General features: G+C 42.8%; 1 protein-coding gene across 5 annotated transcripts in view; it reads right to left on the reverse strand.

Annotated features, from left to right (window-relative positions):
- The window catches only part of LOC147029419 (electroneutral sodium bicarbonate exchanger 1-like), a 249,828-nt gene that overhangs the window by 59,992 nt on the left and 169,836 nt on the right, over positions 1-20,000 (reverse strand). For all 5 annotated transcript variants that reach the window (XR_015055899.1, XM_085872458.1, XM_085872457.1 and 2 more), the window contains 4 exons: positions 18,615-18,723; positions 9,423-9,584; positions 8,853-8,966; positions 6,262-6,423 (listed from right to left, as the gene is read on the reverse strand). Coding sequence is in view for 4 of the 5 variants with exons in the window: in XM_085872458.1 (XP_085728584.1) it covers positions 6,262-6,423; positions 8,853-8,966; positions 9,423-9,584; positions 18,615-18,723 (547 nt within the window). In the remaining variant the exon portion in view is untranslated. The remainder of the gene's footprint in view (positions 1-6,261; positions 6,424-8,852; positions 8,967-9,422; positions 9,585-18,614; positions 18,724-20,000) is intronic.

Here is a 20,000-nt window from a genome sequence, read left to right on the forward strand (position 1 = left end):
GAATGGTCGTTATCTATTAATGTTGTGCATAAATGAAATATTTTTTTTTACATCAGGGATCAATGCACCAAATAACAAATTTCATGAAATTAATAAATGAATCGGGAAAACAAAAAAAAACGAATTGTTTGGCCTTCATCAGCACAGATATGCAACGTCATTACAAACATGCGTGCGTCGTAAGCATCGCCCCCAAAACGCATCCCCTTTAAGCGTTAATAAATAGCGTGTATTTTATTGTACAGCATGTATAATTTGAGGGAGTTGCTCATGAAAAATGCAAAGCAAGTACAAAATATTTTAATACACTGAACTGTATTGGATAAAAACAAACAATTTATCAATCAATGAGGAGGCTGAAAAAAAGTTCGATGAATGAGAAACAACCATCAAAGATATACCAAAGTGTTTATTTTTCAATATAAAGGTAGTAAGGTTGCCTGTCCAACTCACAATCTGCGAGATACGCAGAAAATATATGGTGACAAGGATTTAAGCCCTGCTCGAGAAAATTCCACATCGTTATTAGGGAAGTGGAGAAAGCAACAGCCCACTGCCTCAATCGCTGAGGCCTATCATCACAAGGTCTATCATGATGTCTATCAGCATCCTTTTAAACTGTCACTTTTGTCCTTTTACAATGAAGGGAAAACTTGAAGGGAGGGCATGGTGATTGTGAATATGACAATTCCGAATATGCATTTGACTTAGCAAAGCAGGAAGCCCCAACATGGCGACTGCATTATATTTTTTGAGTGGAAATTGTAGGTGTAGTCAAGGTGAACTGTGCAACCAATGGGTCGAATGGAGTGTTACGAACAGGACGGATGGACACATGAACAAGCGTATTATTAAGACTTATGGTTGTTTTCCTCATTTTACCTTTTTGGGGCATCTTGGACTATTGCGAGTATCTCGTTGGAAGGACGATTCGAATGCCCCTTGTAAACACTAGAAAAATATTTTTCTGCATACTCGATCAAACGACATTTTTACAGTGGTCTTAAAAGCTCATGGAGGAGCTTGCAGGTAAATCACATCCAGGACAAAGACATCAGTAGACATCAGTGTACATTTTCCTCAATCACAAGGAAATTACTAACCATTGGACAAACACATCCACAACGTGGGATTTTAACGGCAGTTCTCGACATCATCTGTCGGGAGTTGAGATGGGAACATGAACATGGCATCGCAACTCAGACAGCACATACCAATGGATGTTATCAACAGGATGTTGATTGAGGGATGTTAATCGTCATATAAAGCAAGGGGAAGCTGACGTTTTGGGCATGAACTATTCGTCGGAGCAAAAGAGCAACTTACTCTCGTGAAGGGATAACACCTGAAATGTCAGCTTCTACTTGCTTCCGATGGCGGTTTGCATATCTTACTCAATGTCCTGTTATGTTGATTCCATTCACTGTTGTATCTGTCCGCCGATGCAGATCTGCACCAGAGACTTCTTGAGAAAGACGAGTCTGTTTTAATAGTGCACTCCCAAAAGTACGCAATCCCCAGTAATGGGAAAAGTTTAAGTTAATCTATAAATTTAAATTATTTCATGGACTTCAAAAAGGTTAATTGAATTGCACACTTGGGTTCTTTGGCTCTGAGCGACTTATACCACCCACCGCGAAATGGTGGTGCAACATCGGGTGGCGGAGGTTCAATTTGTCTGGAAAGAAGGCAAAATATTTGTCTGAACCCTGACTGGGATTTTTCTGGCATGGCATCTTGGGCAGGTATTAAAAGGAAGGCCGAGCCCCTCGGGCCTGAGACTCTTTTCTCCAACGATGGTCGGTTTAAGGCCAAAAATGTCAGTGCTTGCTGATCCTTTACGATTACGTTAAACATCTTATCCTCGTGGTTTTACTATCTTGTTCCACCAATGCAGACTGCCAGTTCTATGCTGGAATTCGCAAATACATATATATCAGTCAAATTGCAATGTGTACTTCTGCGAGAGTATGATCAAGCTCTTTCAGCAAATTTACAGTGACAACCGAACGTTTGTCATTCTGAGACGAGTCAGGGTTCAGCCACATCCACACAATGAATGCAGAATTGAGCATGCTGAAGATCACAACCATTGGCCTTCAATTGATTTTCATCTCGCAAGGGAATACCGCAGCTAAATATCTCTGTTATCCACACACAGTAAAATTGTCGAGAAATTATAGCACTCTTATTTGATTAAATCTTAATTTATAACAATACAAGCATAACCCATGCTCTGCGCGACATGTTGGGGTGGGTGTGTTTGAGAAAGGAACTGATGCAGAGTATCAGTAGTAATTTTACTTTAATGCAGTAAGTGGAATACGATTTCACTGTTTCAGAACCATTTTATTTACTTTTTTTTATACCATACACCTCATATGGTCTTTGAGATAATGTAAGCCGAATATCACGTTACTCGAGCGCAGAACAAAGTCGAAGATAGCGCGACACGAAACCACAAACTCAGAAATAATATATAAGATACCATCATACACTAAGTGAAATGTTTGTATCCAGCACCAAAGTAGTTTTGATACCGAAACTGCATTCAATTTTTGCAGCACACAGCTTTGTATTTACTTCTCTTTTGAAGGAAGCATTACCTCTTGGACCCATCTGAAACACTGTTCGTATTCCCATATGAAACTCTGGGTCATCATATGGGGAACGCAGATTCAAAACATATACCATATTAGCAGAGGCTACCCAACGCTGCCTGGGTGGGTGAGCTTTTCCTGGTGGTGGTTTCGGTCATGGAAGAGTAACAAAGAAGCAAACAAAAAAAATGCACAGACAATTATTTATTAGATTTCAACGGTTTCAATGCACAACATGCGCCAGAACTCCGACATGGTTTTTTTTCCCGTGCGCCTTGTTGAGGAGGGGCTGGAGTTTTTTTTGTACCCGTGACCTAACCTCAGGTACTTCACCCCTCCAACCCCTCCCTCCCTCACTCTCCATGCACTGCCCTCACTCCCCTACATCCCCAGGAATACCTCTGGCTACGGCTTCCCCTCCACTCCCACCTCATGTTTATATGTGTACTGAACCGCCCACCAAATAGTGATGACTCCATTTACACCTCACTATCTGAAAACATGGACCAACTTCCATCTTCTCATCCAAACTCTCTCTTCCTCTTATGTGGTGACTTCAGTTGTTATCATGCCAGTTGTCTGGGTGTGGGTACCTCTCTCACCTGTCATGGCACTTCAGCAAAAGCTTTCTGCAACTAATAGCGACTGACTCAATCAGTCAACTTCCCGACCCGGATCTCAACCAATGGTACTCCATCTCTTCTGGATCTGATTTTGACAAATTTCCCTGACAATATCTACCGCTCTTCCTCCACTGCAATCGGTTCTTCTGACCACGTGCTTGTCAAAGTGGACATCTCTCTGGCTGTTATCAGAGAACCACCTCACCGCCGTCGAGTAAGGCATTTCACTCAAGCCGACTGGCAGGGTCTCCGAGCAGCCATCAAACTTACAGACTGGTCTCCTATCACTACTTTATCCAACATCAACTCATCCTGGGAATTCATTCAAAGAAACTTGCTCTCCCTCTTGCACAGATTTATCACCTCTCATCTTCAGTTGTCCTACCCTTCCTCCCGCCCTTGGTTCACTGAAGCTTTGTGGTGAAGCAGTTGTCCGGAAACAATTTGCCTTTGCATCATGGAAAGCAAACACAACTGAGGGTTATCTCAGTTCCTTCCACAAAGCTCAGAACAAGAGTGTATCTACCCTCAGGAGAGCCAGAAAACAACATCTTTCTAATCTCAAGTCTGAACTCTCAAACCTCTCTCCCTCCTCAAAATCCTGGTGGCATCTAATCAAATCTGTTTCTGGTGTATGTTCCCCCTCCATCCCCTCCCTGACCACAAATGGCCGCACTGCTGATACTGCACATGAAAAGGCTGAATGCCGAAACTCGGTGTTTGCAGCTAAATCTTGTGTCCATAACCCATCGCTTTCTGCACCCACCTCACCCAGTTGCACCCAACTGTCGCTGGACTCTGTGTTCTTTTCTCGTGACAAGGAGGAGAGCTTGCTGTCAAACCTCGACTCAGATTCTGCAACCGGTCCAGACGGCATCAGCCCACGTGTCCTAAAAACCTGCTCCTCTGCTCTTGCTCACCCTCTCTCTGTTCTATTTACCCTTTCATTTGCTCAAGGTCATCTGCCATCTGCTTGGAAATCAGCAAACATTACTGCCCTGCATAAAAAGGTGCAAAAACAGATCCCTGCAACTATAGACCAATCAGCCTTCTCCCAATCATCAGCAAGGTGATGGAATCCATCATCGCTTCACACATTGAATCCTTCCTCTTCTCCAATGGCTTGATTTCCGATCATCAATTTGGTTTCAGACCAGGTCACTCTTCCCTGGATATGCTGCTTCCACTCTCCCAACAATGGATGGAGGTCCTCAATGCAGGACAAGAAATCAAAGCCATATCCCTGCACCTATTACGTGCTTTTAACACGGTCTGGCATCCTGCCCTGCTCACCAAACTCTCTTCCTATGGTATCCAAGGCCATCTCCACTCATGGCTTGCTGACTTGCTCTCCTGTCACAGCCAACGTGTGGCCCTAAATGGAGTTCTTTCATCCCCCCTTCCTGTCCAGGCTGGAGTTCCTCAAGGTAGCGTTCTGGGCCCTGTTCTTTTTCTGGTTTTCATCAATGTCCGACGATGGAAAATCCTCTTTATCTCCTTGCTGATGACTTCACCCTCTGCCATACCATTGGTCATCCCTCAGACCGGCAAGCAGCAGCTTCTTCGCTCTCTGCAGATCTGGGTAAAATCACAAACTGGTCCAACACGTGGAACATGTCTTTCAATCCGGACAAATCTCACACTCTCACTATGTCTCTCCAAAAAGACCGCTTGGAACCCCCCCCCCCCTCATCCACTTTCTCAAGAATCCTCTGGAAGAAGTCCTTTCATACAAGCTTCTGGGTCTCACTCTCTGCCACGATCTTTCCTGAGAAAGCTACATTTCCAGCTGGCCTCCAAAGCCAGTCGTCAACTGGGAATCCTCTGCGTGCAAAGTCCTTCCTCGGCCCACCTGAGCTCCTGACCACATAGAAAGCTTTCGCCTGCAGTCTGATGTAATACTGCTCTCCCCTCTGGGCTGGTGCTCCTGCCTCCCATCTTTCTCGGCTTCACGCTGTGGAAACCAAGGCATTTCGGATCATTGGCATCTCCCGCGATGAGGCTGAATCTTTGGGCCTCTTACTCTCTCACCCCAAGCAGGTCGGTGGTCTTTTTGTCTTCTACCGTCTCTCCTCTCTGGTCTCGCCCTCCCACCCCCCCCCCCTGCTGTGTCTGTAGGGCGCTCAATGTCCGCCAGCAACCCCCTTCTGGTAAAACTACCAAAATCACCAATCACTGCTCACCTTCATTCTTTCATTTCTCTTTTTTCCCACCTTTGGAATAAACTCCATCACTCTGTTCAATTCCATTCTTCCCTCAGGGCCTTCAAAAACAGCTGTTCACCACCACCTCATATCGTCCCCCATCCAATTCCTTGATCTTTTCTTCCCCCGTTAATTCACCCCAAGCCCACCTCCTTCAAATTCCCTGCTTTCCTTCCTGAAAGTCCCTGTAATGTCCATCATCTATTCCCCATGTTCCCCGCCCCATCCCTCTCTCTTCCACAGATCTCCTAGTGTCTCTGTTCCCCACTGTTTTGTCCTTCCCACTCCCGCCCCTCTTGTCTCATGCCCCCTTGCTGTGCGTTGTGTGTTTGCTCTCATACGAGCCTTGACAAGGTATACAAAAAAAAATCCTTATGGGTGAAATCAAAAGTGGGCTTGCATTTTTGTCTGGTTTTCAGACCTACACACATTCATATTTTCCTTGTGGAGTGGGGGGGGGGGGCGGCGGTTTTGGAGAGGATTTTTTGTGTCCGGGACATGAAACTGGGTACTCCCAGCAAATATGCAACATTTGGTGTAGATTGGCCTAGCCTTTTTTTTAATGCGTTTCAGAACCACACAGACATGCACACAGAGAATTTCCTTGAAAGGAGGCAGGGGGGATTTCGTGGGGGTAGAGGGGGAGCTTATACCTGAGTCAGAATAAAAACCTTGGCCTACTTCAAGTGAGATGTGACCCTATCTGTGCTGATGAAGGTTAATGGAAGTCAATGAGTTAAAAGTGAAGCAAATTGGTAAAGTTTGTAGAGAATGTTGATGTGAATGAGTTATTAGCAAGACATTACACACAAGGTAAGCACAGGCAAGGGTAACCTTGAGCTTGTTCTCTTTGCGGTTGATGATCAACGATGTGATCTGCTGATCCATGAAGATAAGAATTGTGCACAACAACGCTGGAATTGCCGCAGCCGGAAATGTCCACCAGGGGTTAGGTCCGAGCGGGTCCACGAGCCATCCTCTGTCATCGCGTGTGGGCTGTAGGCAATGACCAGCCACTCCAGATTTATATTTCGCACAACACTAGAAACTACACAAGAACACCTGATTCAAGTTTAAAAAAAAACACTCAAGATGGTATGCTGTGGCACAAGTGTACTTTGGCAATGACAAAGCATTCTTTCATTTTCTTCAAAAAGTTCGACAATATTTTCAGCAAAGTGCAAATGATTCGCTTTCCAGCAAAAGTATCCATCCCAACTGATGGGAAAAGTTTCAGTTAATCTATCAATTTAAATTATTTCATGGACTTCAAAAGGTTAATTGTGTTACACTCTTGGTTCCTTTCATTCAGAGCCAAAGCTCTGAGCTACTTAGACTGCCCTCTGCAAAATGGCGGTGCAACGGGCAGGTGGCAGAGGTTGGATTTATCGGAAAAGAGGGCAAAATATAGCTATTTTAAATTGTGGGTTAACTCCATTAAGATCTCCATTATATCTACTTTAATCCAGATGTTCATGTTGAGAATTTTTTTCAGTGATTGTTCACTATTGAGGAATATTTCACGACACCATTCATGACATAGAGCACGATATCTCAAAAACTTGGGGATGGATTCAGCCGAAACTTGGTGGACGTGTTGGATGTGTGACAAGGACTAATCTATTCAATTTTGGTGAAGATTCAAATCTGGATCTGATGGGTTGTTTTTTAGTGATTCTTTACCATTGAGAGAGGGCTAAACTGATATATGTATATATCACGATATCTCAAAATGTTGTGGCCGGATTCGGATGAAACTTGGTGGACAGGTTGGAATTTTTGGTGAAAATCTGAATCCAGATCCGGATAGGAGATTGTTTGTAATTTGTAAAGTGATTATTCACCATTGAGAGATGGGGTCAAAAACGATATATAGCATGATATTTCAAAAAATTCTTGCCCCCGATATGTTCTCCTGGATCAGGGATAAAGTGGTGTTGGTTTGCACTCGACCAAGTGCCCTTCGAGTTTTTATCCGTTTTTGTCATGTTTGGGATGCGGAAGAAGAAGTCCGAATACAAAGCAGATGTGGACGTCCTCTATATTTTCAGATGCTTTCTCGGTTTTTTTTTTTTTTTTGGAGTGATTCTTCAACATTGAGAGATAGGGCCAACAACGATATCTAACACGATATCTAAACGGTTATGGATGAATTTGGATGAACCTTGATGGTCTGGTTGGGTTTGTGACAAGAACAAGCCGATTAGATTTGGTTAAGGTCCAGATAGAGGTAGAGCGCATACCTCGGCCATGCAATGCCTGATCCATGACAACATATCGGTATGTGAAATATCATGCTTTATATCATTTTTGGTGCTATCTATCAATGGTGAAGAATTTACTTTAAAAGTTAAACAAGTCTCGTATCCAGATACGGATTCAGATCTACACCAAAATTGAACAAATTCTTCCATGATACACAACAAAAATGTCCAATAAGTTTCGTCCGAATCTGTCAACAGCTTTTAGAGATATCATGCAATATATAATTTTTGGCCTTATCTCTCTATTGTGAAGAATCATGAAAAAATATTCTCATTGCTGGAACCGGATCTGGATCTTCACCAAAATCAAATCAGTTCATCCTTGTCACACACCCAACCTGCCCACCAAATTTCATATGGATCCATACACAACCTTTTAAGATATCCTGCACACAAACAGACAAATACACAAGAAAGACGTCATTTTGGCAATGTTCACCACCAGAATGACACGTGCAAAATCCCAAAAAACCAATTTGATCTTAATAATAATTGATGGTTGAGATCAATGACCAAATATGCAACACCTCGTCAGATTTCAAGTCATTAGATGGAAATTGAGGATTTATAAATTCCAGCTTCATTGTTGACCTTTGGCCTATGTTGACCTTTTGGTCTATGTTGACCTCACAAATAATTGCATGGTTGAATTCATTGACGTGAAATATAAATCCTCTTCAAATTTCAAGTCAATCGGATGAAAATTAACGATTTCAGAAATCTCACCTAAGTTCTTGACATTTGGCCTCTGTTGACCTGACATTTTGGTCTATTTTGACCTCAAAAATAATTGGCTAGTTTAATTCAGTGACGCGAAATTGAAATCTTCTTCAAATTTCAAGTCAATTGGATGAAAATTGAGGATTTTACAATTTTGGCCGATGTTGACCTTTTGGCCGATGATGACCTCAAAAATAATTGGTGGTTGAATTCAGCGACGTGATTTGCAAATCCTGTTCAAATTTCTAGTCAATCAGAATAAACGAGGATTTTAGAAACTTGACAAATTTGTTGACCTTTGGCCTAAAAACCAAGAGGCCTCTTGCTTATGATGAACTCGACCATGTGGTGAAGTTTTGTGAAGATCAGTTTAAAACTGTAACTTCTAGGCGACCAAAAAAAAAGATGAAAAAAAAAAATCAAAAAATTCGGTTCACAAACCTTGAACACACTTGGAACCTGTAGCTTTGGAGAGGGAATTCCCAAGAGATGGTCAATGATCAACATGATAAGGATAGTCAGAAAGACTGCAAAATCACTCACTATTGCACGCACCTACCAGGGGGGAAACAAAATATCATTGTGTAGCATCCATCAGTGAAATGCATTCATCGCAGGAAACTCACATCAATTAATTATAAATGCATGTGTACACATGTGATCTGACAAAATACTCTTACAAATTCAATGACGTAATGGAGGCTTCCCCAGGTAAAGCAAAAGAACACTGAATTCAAGCATGGAATAGATCAAGCAACTTCGTTAACCCCCATTTCTGATTCAACATTGCAGGTCAAGGGCCCGGTCGAGGAAGTCAGCCTCACAATGAACGAGGCTCCGAGTGAGCGTCCAGATGAAATTAGTCAATGAATCAAAGTGCATTCACAAGCCGAATGATGAGCAAATATATTCGTGACAATAATTGTAACACGAGTCTTGGTAAAAGTGGCAATCACATTCGGGGGTAAACAACTGCCCAAGAAGTTATTGCGTTACTCAGACTAATCTTACTTTCGTGGGAAAGTAACGCATGGTCTTGAAGTCCTTGAGGAATGATGAGAGTAAGAACGTGGAAAAGAATAGGATGACTGACCAGAACAACACATCAGGTACGTAAGGGCCATGGCGTCCACAGGCTGTGCCCTCAAACTCTCCGTGCAGGTTTCGGCATTCCTACAGAAACACACCCAGGTATTGAGGCAATGCTGACTGATTTACACAATGTTCGAGCTCTTGCTCGAGCTCTGTGGCTCTCCACAACATTGAGCAGTGATTTATCTCCATATTGTAAAAAAAAAAAAAAAAAACTTGTGTTTTTAGTCCAAAAACAAATCTTTGATACCCGTTAAATGAATGCTTCCTTCAGCAAACTAAACCATACTTGGGTCAGCAGAGAGAGTTGTCCATCGCTGTTCTTTCAAACAATGCTCTTTGTCACCATCGATCTTGATTGAACGTGATTTGTGTTTGAAGGTATTTTGGTGTACAGACTTGGGAAGACTGCTCTATTTGAGGCTACTCGACACAAGTCATTTATCCTCTGTTGAAAACAGTCATTCCAGACATGCTGGTGTAATGGTTGGAAGCATCCGCTCTGAGTGCGGCAGGTTCGAATTCAGGCCGAGTCATGCCAAAGACTTCAAAATGGTACGTGTTGCTTCCTTGTCAGACTCTCAGCATTTAAAAGATTAGTGAATGGACAAACTACCATAAGTTGGAAGTACTACAGCGTAGATTTTGATGGGCTTAATGACCTCCTTCTTTGTCAGAGTTTCTTGAAAGGGAATTCATATTGTATGCAAAGACACTCGAGGTAATCCCCTTCCTTGCTTTTCTCCTTGAACCATTCCTTCCATCATTGTTTGAACTCATCTGTTGAAAAGACATGTCCAAACCTTTTTGAATACCTGAGTATTACATCTTTATGAAAAAAAAAAATGGTATCATTTCACCCGTGAGCTCATTTAGCTGATTACACTTCGGCCAGGTTAATGTCGGGGGTTGCGTTCCTGGAAAGCGCTACTTTAAGTGAAATTACTTAAAGCGAATCCATTTTCCCCATAAGAAACCATGTATAAAGGCTAGTTACGTTCCTTGGGGCCAAAATCGGGAATGTTTGCTCCGATATAGGACAATACAAGTTGATACACATGAACATATTTAAATGTGATTTTAATATAAAGAATAAATAACGTGTAAATTCCCCAGAGATGGTTGTGAAGATTGTTTATAGTGTCGTGGAGTGATGCAACCAGCCCAGCAATCGTCCTTTCCGAAAGTAGCCATTCCTTCTTCGATAAGCTGAAAAGCCTCTGACATTCGTTTTGTAGTTAACATTCGCTGGGGGGGAAGGGGAAAGTGTTTCAACAGGAAGAACTTCTTCATCAGCTCGCTATGGTACTACCACCAGTCGATTGAATCTTGATTTGACAAATCTGTGCTTGGTGCATGACTCAAAACCGGATGTCGCAACATCGCGACTTTAAAGTGGAACGTTGTGACTTATAGCGAATCTTTGTTCCCCACTTGATAAGTCGTTAAAGCGAAACAATGTCACCTGGAGCGACGTTATACGGGGTCAACTTGTATTTGAAATTCTGTTTCACCTTATAATATTCAATCAATGTCTCCAAATTGAATGCCCAAATGAGTCAAGTTCGTTTTTATCTTTCCTCTTCAATGGGCAAGGTGCAACTCCATAAAATAAGCAATATTTCATTGTTGCTTCAATTATAAGATCTTAACTTTGATTTGAGATTTGAGAAACATGGAAAGCTCTGCGGCGAAACAGTGCAGATTTAGGCATCACTATTCTTTGACTGATTTCAAACGAGTGACCGCTACCCTGGGTTATTGATCTCCCTATATATTTTCAATGTAGACCTGGTATTGGTTTCATGCTTAGTGTGGCTGCCTTGGGAACTTAGGGTTCTGAGTTTGAGCCTTTTTTCCGTTTAATGAACACCAGGTTGGGTTAACTCAGTTTGTCATCCTTCCGAGGTTGGCGAAATGAGTGCCAGTGTACTGGGGTAATAACCATTTGGGGTAACCTGTGTCGGAGTGGTGATCCATGCAGGACTGTACTCCTTTGCTTATGAAACTGTCTCAACAGCCCTTATGCTCTTTCATGGTGTGAAAGGAATGGTATTATTATTATTATTATTATTATATTTTCATTGTAAAGTTTTCCAGTTGTAGATTTAATTTGACTGTCTCACCATTTACTTCCATATTTTTGTTTACATGCAATGCCAATTCCTAATTGCTGTAGTAGCACAGCTAAAGGACAAAGGGGGAAGATGTGCAATCACATGAGGGTGGAAGAATTCGATAAGAATATGCATGAGAGAAGTCATGGCTGCTTGGAGGGTGCTGAGAACCAGAAGAGATAAGGAGTGAGGGTTAAAGCAAATTGGGGAGAGATGATTGTCGACAGTGATGGCAAATGATAAGCCTCTGGCAGAGTTAAAGCACCCGAGGGCCCTCGAAAGTGTGTGCACAGAGCAGCAAAGTGGCCTCAGGCAGAAGCACCCTGAAGGTATTCAAGACGAACAAACTGCCGCAATGATGGCATCGTTCCATAGAAACATTAACAATGCCCAGAGGATTCCACTTGGTACAGTGGATCCAGGTGAGAAAGCCTCAGGAGTGCTGTTAGCATGTAAAATGGTGAATTCCAACTGCAGACTCATGAAAAATGATGAAAATGCCACTGAACTAAAATCACTGCTTTGAGCTGCATGCAGGAGTGAGCATGACACCGTTCCCACGGCTGCCAGGTGACCTATTTCCTCAAGATCGAAGCAGCTCCTTCTCTCTTGGTGTCTCTGTCTGTCTGTCTGTCTGTCTGTCTGTCTGTCTGTCTGTCTGTCTCTCTCTCTCTCTCAATTTTCCCAAATGTGTTGCTCTGCACAAATATTTCAAACACAACTGCTACACTTGCCATATCTCTCCAAGTCCATAATACACAGATGGCAGTGCACTGCTGGCATGAGTGAGACAGAACAGCCTCTGGAAAGTGGTTGCATAGACAGGAGAAGTTGAGGTCCTGCCCTGACTATCTTCTTCTTTCGTCTGCAGCACATGTCTGTGAGGAGCATCATTGGCTGAAAATGCGGCTGTGCTGCTGATGCATCATCTAAGAAATCAAGGTCAAAGATCTTGACATTCCCAAACGATGCACCGCAGCTTGATCTCTCCGATATCCTCCCCAGAATCCAGTCCATACAAGTGCTGAAAAGTGTGGGGGCCAGTACACACCCCTGACGAACTCCAGTAACAACTGGAAATAAGTCAGAGATGGTACCACCACATCTCACAGCATTCTCAGTGCCAGAGTAGAGTTCAGACATCAGATTGATCAGTTTTGGTGACACCCCACGAAGACCAAGAATCCTCCAGAGGGCACATCCATGGGGCGGTCAATCATTGATGTTGACGTCCTTGGTCAATGTCAAAGGTCAATCATGCACTTTGTCGGTTAGGGTAGGAATTTAGAATTTGTTCCTGGTTCCAGCAATACCTCTCAAACTCTTTGACATCATATACATCAATGTGCTTCCAAACCCTGAACTATTCATTTTAAATAAATATATTGAACATAAGATTATCATTTGAGAGATAAAGCTAAGTTTTCTCAGACGTACTTAATTGAACAAATTAGCTTTTTTTGGGGATACATGATCAATGTTCTTGGAAGACCGAGAGCAGAATGGAAGGGAACGAACATGGAAGGGAATTTGTTTTATTCCCTCAGATGAGCAATGAAATGACAAATCCGAATGAAACACACAAATGGAGTAACAACAGTGTGACCCAAGGCATGAACAAACATTTTAACATGGGACTTAACCAGTCTGTTTAGTCCACTGCAAGACGAAATCAGGTCAGGTCACGTAGGTGAGCATGCGCCGGAGCAGGACGTCGCTGCGTCCACTTTCCACCGGTACTCCAGGTGCCTCCGTCTGGCCATCCCCTAGGCAGATGCTGGGCCTATCCCCAACTCCTTGAGATGCTGATCAACCTGCTGCAATCACGAAGCATGGTGTCTGCCCATTGGCCTCCTCCACTCACGAGGCTCCCTTGCTGAGAGAATCTGGTGAGCAGGATCAGCGCAAGGAAAACGAGCCACATGTCCATACAGCCGCAGCTGATGCTCACGGACTATGCAGGTAACAAATCTCATTTGAGTCTCTCTCAGCAACCGCTCATTGGACAGAAAGTCCGACCAGCGAAAGCCAAGGATTCTCTGAACAGACTTGGTACCAAAGGAATTAAGTCTCTGTCTCAGATCCCTGGTCATAGTCTAAGTCTCACATCCGTAGAGCAAGACTGGAAGCACCAAGGACCTGAAGACTCGGACTTTCGTCCTCCTGCACGGGTACCGGCAGCACCACACCCCATGATCCAGTGAATCCATGACTCCCCAGGCCCGACCCACAGGTGTCTTGACCTCTGGCTCACAGCCAGCAGAGACATGGATATCACTGTCAACGTCAGTGAATCTCTCCGTGACTTCAATATCCTTGCCAAAAATAGGTACAGACAAGATAGCAGCATCCAAGATGTCATTGAAAGCCTGGCTCTTAGTTTTGACCCAGGAAACTCGTAATCCCAGCGGCTCCAACTCCTCATTCAACACCTCAAGGGCCACCAAAAGGATATCTAGAGTGTCCACAAAGATGACTGCATCATCTGCGAAATCAAGGTCAAAGATCTTGACATTCCCAAACGATGCACTGCAGCTTGATCTCTCCGATAGCCTCCCAAGAATCCAGTCCATACAAGTGCTGAAAAGTGTGAGGGCCAAAACACACCCCTGACAAACTCCAGTAAAAACTGGAAATAAGTCAGAGATGGTACCACTACACTTCACAGCACCCTCAGTACCAGAGTAGAGTTCAGACATCAGATTGATCAGTTTCGGTGGCACCCCACAAAGACCAAGAATCCTCCAGAGGGCACATCCATGGGGCGGTCTATCGTTAATGTTGAAGTCCTTGGTCAATGTCAAAGGTCAATCGTTGGCCTCTATGGTGTAAAGCCTGACTGCTCTGGACGCTGGTGCTCAAGCAGATGGTGGCGAACCCTATCAAGAATTATCCGAGCAAACACCTTGCCCGGCACTGAGAGCAGCATCACCCCTCAGTAGTTGTTGCAATCTTGGCGATCACCCTTCCCTTTCCAGAGAGGGACAACAAGGCCCATCTTCCAGTCAGTTGGGATGATGCCTGTGTTCCAAGCAGAGCACAGAACTGCATGCAATGACACGAGTGCAGCTTTTCCACCAGCCTTGAAGTTCAGCATGGATGCCACAGATCTCAGGAGATTCACGCTATTTCAACCGGTTCACCACAGCCTGTGTTTCCACAAACGAAGGTGGACCACAGTTGGTTGGAGGGTCAGCAATGGGGATAGTAACACCCCTGACATCCAACTCGATAGCTGGTGGATCAGCCTGGTCCAGCCTCTTAATGTAAATTGCCCAGCAGCCCTTCATTTAGGACTCTTCTGTTAAGAGCCCACCATCCCCTGCTTTAAGGCCCGGTCACACCTTGACGTTTTAGCCAACGTATGCCGATTTTTGAATTTTTTTTCTAAAACGCTGGCACACGTTGAATACGTTATGGGTAAGTTTTGATAACATTGAGAGCACGCTGAAAAACACTGCCATACGTCGTTGTACGCTGGCTTTAAACGTTGTACTTTTTGGTTGTCCTCAAATTTTTTCATGCTTGAAATTTCACGACGTATGCCGGCGTATGACTCGCACGTTCCGCTACGCTGGCCACAAGTTGTATGCACGGTCTGCGATCGTTGACAGACGTCAACACATGCTACTTGTAAGTTAATCATAAGTTGAGACACGCCGAGGTAATGTTTAGCGTACCCGAAACTTATTTCCTACCTATGATTAACGTGTTGTTGGCACGTTACGCGATCGTTGCCACATATCAACAGACGTTACTTTTAAGTTACTCATAGGCTGAAAGACGTCGGTATAATGGATCGTCCTTCCGTCAGCGTCCACGGCCACGGCCAGGACACTTATTTGCAGCATTCTTCAAACTTTTCTTGGGCATGACGAGGATGTTCACACTTCGATGTCTAGCTTGGCTATGATTCCAATTGTCCATCGGCAGCGTCTATTTGAAATGGTGGAGTTTGAGCGATTTAGCACGTTCAATAGAAACGCTTAAAATTTCCAAACCCCAGCGTCAAAAAACAAAGGCGAGTGACAGCAATTTAAATCGTTCATTGTAAACAATGAAAATAGCTGAGTGGTACCGTTTAAAAGTCGTTGAGTGTAAAAAAAATCCAATTGTTGAGCGCAAGCGTCTACTTTCAATAGTGGAGATGCAGCCATTTAAATCGTTGAGTTTATCATTTAAATCGTTAAATCGTTAAACGCAAGGACGATCCATCATAACCCACACCCTCCCCCTCACACTCACCTACTACTGCCAACATGAACAAACTACTACTTATACTAATACTAATACTGATACTGATACTGTTACTGCTGACATGGACATCGACTCAAAAAGGACTCGAAAACACTGTTGGGTTCCCCTTTTATGAGCAGCATTTTTATATACCAATTCCCAAAACTGCTGGGAACACGTCTTTATATGGCAGTTGTAAGCTAGAAACACGTTAATTTCTTTTTTTTGTCGACCGGAAGACGTCATTGGAATACGTCTACATACGTCGATGTGTGTTGGGACTACGTAAAGAATTGGTTCAAAGCACGTCAAACATAAGTTAGAAATAAGTTTTGCGTAAAAAAGACATTACCGCGACGTGTTTCGACTTATGAGTAGCTTATAAGTAGCCTTTGTGGACGTGTGTAAGCGTCCACATATCGTGTGTACAACTTATCCCCATCGCATGCGGAACGTGTGTCATACGCCGAGTACGTCGTAAAATTATGAACATGTTTAAAATTTCTTGACGTACTCTACTTACTACGACGTATGATAGCGTACTTTAGCGTTCTACTCACGTACACCAAACTTACTCATACCGTATTTGACGTGCCCCCAACGTTTTAGACACATTTTTCTTAGGTCGGAATACGCTGGCAAGATCGCCAAGGTGTGACCGCGATGTTGACACTTCCATTTCTACGGCAGTTATGATTCGAATCGTTGTGCATCAGCCTTTTAATAGGCTACGTCACGACATCGTCGGCGATGCGTGGAACGCGCTATGCCTAAGTTAGACTATCGTTGGGCATCGGTTGTGTAGGCCGACAACAGGTTCCACATTCGTTGGTACAAGTTATCTATAACACAACGAAACGTTCTGTGTCTGTTACCAATGCGTTATACGTAAGACCAAGTCGCTATGAATACGTCCGAATCTTTAAAAAAAACATCAAAAGTTCAACGTAAGCCAGCGTTTTACATACATTTTAATACGTTGCCATCGCTGGCTAAATCGTCAAGGTGTGACCGGGCCTTTAACTGCAGTACACCGAGGTATGGGTTTGGAGGAACTGAATGTGCAAATTCCCCTGTAAGCAGGATGAGAATCACTTAATCTATCCATCAAGAATCAAGATGAAAGCCTCCCTTAGCATCGTCCATTCTATGCAATTTGAGGGCATCGTATTTGAGTAGGTTTTCAATTCAATCTCTCCATCTGATCTTTGGTGCACCTCTGCTTCTTCCAGAACCCTCTCTCGGTTGACAGTTTGTAATTCTTGTTGTCCATCCTAGTTCCGCATCAGTTTTTTGATTGTGACGAGAACGTTATGGAATTCTGTTTTCTGTTTGATGGATTTGTTTCTCTTCTCATCTCTTTTGGCGATGCCAAGACAGTCATCATCTTTGCGTGTCATGGTGATTAATTTTTGTTCCATCATTTTTGTTAGAGATCATTTTTCAATTATCCAAATGGTGCCATCCTGCTCAAGAACATCTCTTCACTTCTGTCATTTATCTGTATCAACTGGTCGAGTTGTCCTCAGTAAATGTGTGTACCTTGTATAATACAGTATGTTAATGTATTTAAAGTACACATTTCGGTGATGTCGAGTTTGAATGACAACACTTTCTATCACTCCTTTATGCAGGGAGAAAACATCTTGGAAATGTGATGTAGATGTAAAAGAAAAGACTTGCATACAGGTAGTCGACGAAAAATTGTTTGAAACAACATTGAGAAAAAAAAAACCACGAACGAAAAGGGCGCTTGGGAGGGCGCAGACCTCCGCCACGCAATTCCTGATCCACAAGAACATATCGGGCCCAACACAATTTTCAAATATTCTGATATGTATATATATATATATATATATTTTTTTTTTAGTGTTTGGCCCCATCTCTCAATGGTGAAGAATCACTTTAAAAATTAAATAATTCTCGTATCTGGATCCAGATTCGGACCGAATCCGTCCACAACTTGTTTGGATATCGTGGTATATATCGGTTTATCCCGATCACTCAATGGTAAAGGATCACTTTAAAATTATCAGATCTGGAACTGGATTCGGATCTTCACCAAAATTGAATCAATTCTTCCTCGTCACATACCCAACATGTCCACCAAGTTCCATCCGAATCCGTCGACAACTTGTTAGGATATCGTGCTATATATCACTTGTGGCCCTCTCTCTCTCTCAATGGTGAAGAATCATTAAAAAAAATTCTGGTAGCCGGATCTAGTAGATTCTAGATCTGCCGGATGCAGATCCGGATCTTCACCAAAAGCCAATCAGTTCGTCCTTGTCACACATCCAACCTGTCCACAAAATTTCGTCTGAATCCGTCCCCAAGTTTTTGAGATATCCTGCACATAAACAAACAGACAAACAAACATCCAGAAAGGGGGTGAAAACATAACCTCCTTCACCTTCGGTGGCGGAGCTAATGAATGTCAAGTGAGGTCGAAGAATCGGATTTGGAAAAAGCTGATAGTACTAAGTATCTGAGACACTACACTTGATCTTAATCATTGAATCATTGATGCCTTTTCCTGAATCACAGCGACTTTAAAAATAAAAAAAAGCAACAAAAAGTTTTTAAAACTATAATCTCGATTGCAGACTCACACTTCCTTTCCCTATTAAACTTTCAATTAACTTTTTGCTACAATCTTTTGCGATCCCAGAAAATGCAGTCAATCATCAAACAGCTTCGGAGATGTACACAAATGAGCAAAACAGTCACCATTGGTTCGGTCTGAGGTCGTGCTTACGGAGACGGTAAGGTTGCTCCAGGTGAAGGAGCTTGGGGTGATATTCCATTGGTCCCACAGTTGTAGTGTCTGGTTGCTGGGAGGAGAAGAAGGAGCCACGCAGGTGCATCTGCAAGGAATTAACAGCCCATCATTAGCCTGGTTTGGGAGGGGGGGTCTCACCTCATGCACTCATTCTGAAAAAAAAAAACAAAAAAAACATACCATCGTTATGGGCCACTGTTATGATGGCTCATGTAACCGTGTCATCCATGCACCATATTGTGTCACATACATTGCCATTATATGCAGCTTTATTGATTAATTATTCAGATATTTAACGACCACTTTTGTGCACAAATGGCAAAATGATGTCAATGAAAATGAATTCGAAAATTATTTCGAACTACCGTCAGACGGGGGATACGTTCCTGAAAAATGCCACCAATGGTGAATCGGTGAATGTCAGGGGATTGTTTGTTTTCAGCTCACCTGGAATGTATTTCTGGGGAGCTTATGGGATGGCACATCGTCCGTCTGTCAATCTGTCCGTCCGTCTGTCCACAAATACTTGCAACTTCTCTGAAACTACACAAACGATTTTGGTGAAAATTTATCACAACGTTCATCGCCGTGTATATACCAAAGTTTGTTCATGGCACTAAAATAATCAGGCCCTGTGGGGGTTTATGGGGGGGCCCCCCAAAATAGGTATTTGCTTTCTTCTCAGAAAATACATATGCAATTCTGATGAAACTTGACGACAACCTTCACCACCCATGACACACCAAAGTTTGTTCATGGCATTATAAAAAAAAAAAATCGAGGTCTGAGGGGGTCTACTGAGCGAGTATATGTGCGGGTTGCCCCCCAAAAGTTATTTCCTTTCTTCTCAGAAACTACACACACAATTCCGATAAAACTTGACTCCAACCTTCATCACCAGATATGTCGTAAAGATCGTTCACGACAATATATATATATATATATATATATATATATATATATATATATATATATATATATGTATATGTATATGTATATGTATATGTATATGTATATGTATATGTATATGTATATGTATATGTATATGTATATGTATATGTATATATATATATATATATATATATATATATATATATATATATATATATATATATTGTTGCGGAAATGGCCCTTAGTGTGTTATTAAATATAGTATTAGCCCAGATCCCCCATTAAATGCATGTTTAGCAAGGTTGTTCGGTAAATGGATGTTACATGTGTGTCGGTAGGTGTATGAGGCATGTTCAGTGTTCGTACAGTGGTGGTGTACCGAGAGGTTCTTCTCCTTCCTTCTCTTCTCCATACGAGTCCCCGCCCAGCGCTCTGAGAGGGGGGGGGGTGGCCGAGAGAAGGAAGTGAAAC

This window comes from Eptatretus burgeri, chromosome 3, assembly GCF_056783735.1.
Source record: "Eptatretus burgeri isolate ZD-2024b chromosome 3, Ebu_testis_v1, whole genome shotgun sequence".
Lineage (NCBI taxonomy): Eukaryota > Metazoa > Chordata > Myxini > Myxiniformes > Myxinidae > Eptatretus > Eptatretus burgeri.